Source organism: Lepidochelys kempii, chromosome 10 (assembly GCF_965140265.1).
Source record: "Lepidochelys kempii isolate rLepKem1 chromosome 10, rLepKem1.hap2, whole genome shotgun sequence".
In the NCBI taxonomy this organism is placed as follows: Eukaryota; Metazoa; Chordata; order Testudines; family Cheloniidae; genus Lepidochelys; species Lepidochelys kempii.
The window spans coordinates 7,244,910-7,250,909 of NC_133265.1; the positions used below are offsets into that span (position 1 = coordinate 7,244,910).

Genomic DNA, 6,000 nt, shown 5'->3' on the forward strand with positions numbered 1-6,000 from the left:
AACTAAATTTGAAATTGGCAACCTATGTTAAGGCCTAAACTTCTTATGATCATTTAAATTAAACACCATAAATAATATTAAGCAGTACATATTTGCTGCCAAGTTTTAAAAAAGGTCAATTCACTGCACTGATGGAAGTCTCTGGCCTAGAGCCAGAGTTTGATGAAGTGCTAAACCACTTTTGACAGCAGTAGCCTCTTCTACAGACTCAGAGAAAATATTTTCTTTATTTCAGTTTATTCAATTAGTTCAGTTCAATGATTAGTTCATTCAAAGATGAGACACCAACTGGAGCTGAAAAACCAGGAGAGCTTCAATCTATGGATGAAAACTAGGTGTGAGGACCTAAAATCTTGAAGGATGCAGTGGCCAGAAATAATCAGTTCAAGTCACTAACTACAGTTAATACTTCTTTTGTTTAATACATCACTTAATTTTAAATGCAAAATATGTATCCAGCACATTTACGGTAGTTTTAATTCATAAAAATTTAAATGCTGGTTTTGTGCATTTTAACTGAATTTGTATGTCAATCCAAATGGGATTGGAATTTGACCCAAACAACAAGTAAAAAGATTAATCTACTAAAGATGGAATGCATCATTCACCACTTTCTAACATACAAAATCTAAGTTATGCTATAGAATTGCTTAAATCAGTGGTCCCCAACCTTTCTTGTGGGAACCACAAGACCGTGGTGGGCGCCGGACACCCCGCTGCCGAATTGCCGTTGCCAAGAAACGGCAACGCTTCTCGGTGGTGGGGTGTCCTGTGGGCGCACAAAAAGTGCCCCGGAGGGCGCCACGGCACCCGCGGGCACCACGTTGGGGACCCCTGGCTTAAATAAATGTGTATAGATACAATGTATCCTCCTGGTTAGCAAAAAAACCCCCACTAAATATACCTAAACTGTAACTGCTAAATTTAGTTGCAAATCAACGTAAAAACACACAGTTACGAGCCAATGAGAATCAACTTTTCTTTAGGGAAATAACTAGACAGTACAAATGCAAACCATCATTAAAATCAGTCATTTAAATCTTTGATTGAAAACAATTCACCCTGTTCTAAATGAGAAAAATCTTGCAGTCCTGTTTTTTTGTTTGATGAGGAAACCAAACGGTTTTCTTCCTTTTAACAGAAAGCCAAATCGCCTTCATAGGCAGAGTTCAGCGATGTTTCAGGGTCCCAGGCTGGGAAGAATGATGGAGACAAGTTGCTTTCTCTCCCTTGCCCCTTGTAGTAATGCTCCTCCCTCAAAAAATACACATAACAGGCTCTGTGATCTTTGATCACATAGATATCACATGCAGAGCTTCTACTGGCCCAGATCACAGACTCTACTTAGAGGAGGCCAAAGACTGTTTGGAAAGAGAGACACATACAGAAGGTCTGCTGCATTGATGTGGCTAGGGTGGTTTTGGGAAGGATGCACTGCAAGGTCTTAATCCCTTGCAATCTGGGAGTGTCGCTCTTTTGTTAATAAGGGACAGCTACTTAAGTTCCTGAAGTCCCAATGCAGAAGTCACAGCTCGACAAGTGTGAACAGGACATTAGTCACTAGTCATGTTGCAGAGGGAACCCAGGCTTACCCGTTTCACCACCAGAGTTGCGATGGCCAGCACAGCAGCACCCCCCACCCCAAGCACCAGCCTGGCGTTGGCCAACAGGAAGTCAACAGCACCGCCCAGGCCGTTGTCGTCCCGCCTCTTCCCCCTTTTATGAACCAGCTCAGCCATGTTCAACCTGCAGAGGAGAAAGAAATATGCAAGGTGAGGAGCCCAGGCTGGGGTCCAAGGTGGCTTTGTGGAACCATTTGAGGGTAATGAAAATCAGGGAAATTTTTCACACAAGAGCATCTACTAGTTTGTGGAACAGCCTCCCCAGGGAAGGGACGGATGGTCATTGGCTGGGACATTTCATAGAATCATAGAAGATTAGGGTTGGAAGAGACCTCGGGAGGTCATCTAGTCCAACCCTCTGCTCAAAGCAGGACCAATCCCCAACTAAATCATCCCAGCCAGGGCTTTGTCAAGCCAGGTCTTAAAAACCTCCAAGGGTGGAGACTCCACCACCTCCCTAGGTAACCCATTCCAGTGCTTCACCACTCTCCTAGTGAAACAGTTTTTCCTAATATCCAACCTAGACCTACCCCAGTGCAACTTGAGACCATTGCTCTTTGTTCTGTCATCTGCCACCACTAAGACCAGCTGAGCTCCATCCTCTTTGGAACCCCCCTTCAGGTGGTTGAAGGCTGCTATCAAATCCCCCCCTCACTCTTCTCTTGTACAGACTAAATAAGCCCAGTTCCCTCAGCCTCTCCTTGTAAGTCGTGTGCCCCAGTCCCCTAATCATTTTCGCTGCCCTCCGCTGGACTCTCTCCAATTTGTCCACATCCTTTCTGTAGTGCAGGGCCAAAACCTGGATGCAATACTCCAGATGTGGCCTCACCAGTGCCAAATAGAAGGGAATAATCATGTCCCTCGATCTGCTGGCAATGCTCCTACTAATTCAGCCCAATATGCCGTTAGCCTTCTTGGCAACGAGGGCACACTGCTGACTCCAATGCAGCTTCCTGTCCACTGTAATCCCCAGTGCAGCCAAATCGAGACTAGAGAAAGAAGGGAACAGACGCAGTAGATCTCTTTAGTCTTTGATACCTTCTTCATACTCACCTTCCTGGGTCTACATAATCGCACCTCCATCTCCCCTCTTAGTTCCTCTTGCCCTTTGGCCTTATCAACACCTTCTTACCACTCTCAGCTCCATGCCCTCCCCCTGCCAAACCTGGAATTGCCCCCAAGTTGCTATAACAGCCCCAATAACCAGCACTTGGTGATCAGAGGAGAAGTCCTCCATTTAACATGTATCTGCTACAGTGAGAACATTGAGTCCTTCCTCTACAGGTTACTGAACCCAGCCCTGAAAACGTGACAGGGACGGGAGGAGAGATAATTAAACAAAGATGGATGTCAACGGATGTCCTCCCCTGTTTCTCTTACACTGAGAAAGGGAGATATTTGGTGCAACAGGATTTTCAGACTCTTGTAATGGAAACTTAACTGAGACTCACATTCAGTTTCTAGACAACATCTTTGCTCTAGGACGGTAGTTAGAGCAGGGGGCTGGGACAGGAGTCCAGAGCACTAGTGACTCATTGCAGTACCACGATCAAGTCCCGGGCCCCCTGTGACTCTGTTTACCCAGAGGTATGTTGTAAAGTGCTTTTCGAGCTACAGATGTAAGGAAGCAGGCATTACAGAGTATCATTATAAAGCATTGGCTGAAGCCCCGACAGGATTCCCTTAAAGATACAGTGCAGGGGATTGTCTAAGATTGCTCAAGCTGCTTAAAGTCCATTCAAGATAAAGGCACCTCGCACTGCCCTTCACGTGGAGATTCTGCTTCCTTCAGCCAGTGAACAAAACAAGGCTGAAGCTCCTCCAGCAGCATTGGCAATCAAGCAGCTACCTTGTCCTATTTCCACCATGCCTTATGTCCATCCTCTTAGTTTAACGTTGCAATCCTCCCCTTTCCAAGCTGCAGGGCCACACGGGCATTATTTTCACCCCACAGCCAGCATTGGAGACCACTGCGCACATCCCTTCACAGGCCGAGCCCTACTCCTTTCCTACTGCTGCTTCGCCGCAACCAAATTATTAGATCCTGCAATACTGGGAGCGTACAATTCTGCTGGTGAACTCCACAGCGTAGACCTCCCCTCCCCTGTAGTTTGAAGCCCACACAGCGTCTGTGTCCATTGCTCACAGGGCAGGCACAGCTCATGAGTAATGATCCCACAACGGCTCAGTTTCACTGTGTCACTATGGGAACAGGAGAGATGCAAATCAACAGTTTATGGGTGGCTAGGATCTCAGGCTATTAAGGGCTCAAAATCTAGTTCCCCGCCGCAGTTCCTGCTTCAGAACACACGCACCACAGGGCAGCGCGCCTACTGGCAAAGCGGGCGCTCCGGTGCCAAGCCCCTCATATCAGCATGCACCGCCCTCACCAGCAGGCAGTCACCGAATGCCAAGCGGGGCTAGATCAAGGAATCAACAAGGCTATGAACATGTAGCAGGCTCACCGAGGTAACCGGCTTAAAGAGTAGAAACGAGTCTATTAGTCCCTCAAATATACGGTGTTTATGGGAGCAGGCAGCATGTCCCTGAAAACGCTGGACGGAGCTTGTTTTCTACAAAGAAACAAGATCGCGGCCCCCTGCGTTTGGCACAGAATGTCCCCCTCTCTGTCTGGAGATGATCTGTCACAAGCTACAGGTGGCTGCCCTGAAGCATTAACCTGCAATTAACTAGCACTCCCCATGCAAAACAAAGTTAATATTAAGCCCCAGCATCGCTCCAGCAGGCAAGTACCCCCCACTCCCCCAATCTGCCTGCCTGCAGATAAAACAGGCACAGCAAGCCTAGTGGCTCAAATGCACACAACCACGGAAGCTGCAGAGCTAGCTACACAAGCCAGCCTTCCTGCTCCAGCCACTAGACTGCACTTCGGCTGGGAACAGCACAACCCAACCCTGGTGGGTGGCTGCCCACAGCAGGACTGACAAGTGCAGACGGTTTAAGACACCAGAGCAGGAGTCTCCAGGGCTGGGGGGGACGACATGCCACCTCTGTTAGCTCACAGCCCCACACCACCTGGGGGGAGGGATAGCTCAGTGGTTTGAGCATTGGCCTGCTAAACCCAGGGTTGTGAGTTCAATCCTTGAGGGGGCCATTTAGGGATCTGGGGCAGAAATTGGGGATTGGTCCTGCTTTGAGCAGGAGGTTGGACTAGATGACCTTCTGAGGTCCCTTCCAACCCTGATATTCTATGATTCTGTGATTTAGCCTCGCTGCTGTCACTCGGCTGGGCTGCCATTTTCAGCCACCACCCCCCTCCCCCAGCCAGAGCAGCGCCCCATTCACAGCCCGGGGTGCGGAGAACTACACAGGGGAGGAGTGAAAGGGTCACACCGCATTCCCCAGCCCCACTACGCAGCTGGAGGCAGAGTCACCCCCCACAACACCCACCCCGTAGGGCACGATGCGGTTTGGCCCCTCAGCTGTGGGCTCCTGTCCCCGCAGGGTGGGGGAGAGCGGGCCCAAGGCGAGCAAGAGGCCAAAGCTGCAGAGCGCCCCCAGCCCCAAGCCAGGCTCGCCCAGGGGGATCGGCCCAGCCTGGGAGCCGACGGGGACCAACGCCCGGTCCCAGGCGGGATCGGACGCAGGCGGCCAGAAACACCCAGCCCAGGCGGGCGGGAAGCAGGGAAGCGCCCCCCTTTCCCCTGCGGTACGCGGACGCACCCTGTCCCCTACAGCGGCCCGACCTACGCAGCTGCGGAGCAAGGACTCTGCTCCCGCCCCACGTGCCCTTGCCGTGTAAACCGACGGGTAGCGCTCACACAGCGGTCTAGATCTCCCCCGCCCCCTTTCTCCTCCCCGGGTCTAGATCACGGGGCCCCGCTCTAGATCCACACACCCCACACGTCTCCTTGAGCCCTGCCCCCGGGCAAGGCGCGCCCGCGCTCACCTTGCGCAGCGAGCCCCGCTAGGTCAGGGCATGTCGAGGCGGATCCCGGCAGGGCCCGAGCCCTGGGGGGCTGGAACACACCTCGGCCGGCCCCACGGTTAGGGCAGCGGCCGCTTCTTCTGCGGCCGCCCCGCCGCGAACGTTGGCGACAGCGAGATTCGGTCGGGCCGGGGCGGACCAATGGGAGCGCCCGCCCGTTGTCTCAGCGTTCCGAAACGGAACGACCGGGTGGGTTGTTGCCAATCGAACCCCGCCCCTCGCCCCCTGCTCCGGGCTCGTCACACGTGGGCGGATCCCGGCAGCTCTTCGCCTTAAAGGCACCGCGGGGCCAGGAAGAGCCTTCCAGCGGGCACAGGGGTTGGGGACATGGGGCTGGGCGGGGGGGGCTCAGCTCTAGCACAAGCACATGGTCCTACATACCGAGCTGACCGAGACTCTGGGGGGAAGCGCTGAAAACCCGCCCCGGGA

General features: G+C 52.1%; 1 protein-coding gene across 4 annotated transcripts in view; it reads right to left on the reverse strand.

Annotated features, from left to right (window-relative positions):
* MIEF2 (mitochondrial elongation factor 2) overlaps window positions 1–5,764 on the reverse strand; it is an 18,488-nt gene extending 12,724 nt beyond the window's left edge. For 3 of the 4 annotated variants that reach the window (XR_012161083.1, XR_012161082.1, XM_073361801.1), the window contains exons 1-2: window positions 3,074–4,523; window positions 1,593–1,746 (exon numbers count right to left, since the gene is read on the reverse strand). Coding sequence is in view for 2 of the 4 variants with exons in the window: in XM_073361801.1 (XP_073217902.1) it covers window positions 1,593–1,746; window positions 3,074–3,075 (156 nt within the window). In the remaining 2 variants the exon portion in view is untranslated. Of the gene's footprint in view, window positions 1–1,592; window positions 1,747–3,073; window positions 4,524–5,532 lie in introns of those variants that run through there. The other variant, XM_073361802.1, reaches the window with a different exon arrangement.
* Window positions 5,765–6,000: the final 236 nt, after the last annotated feature.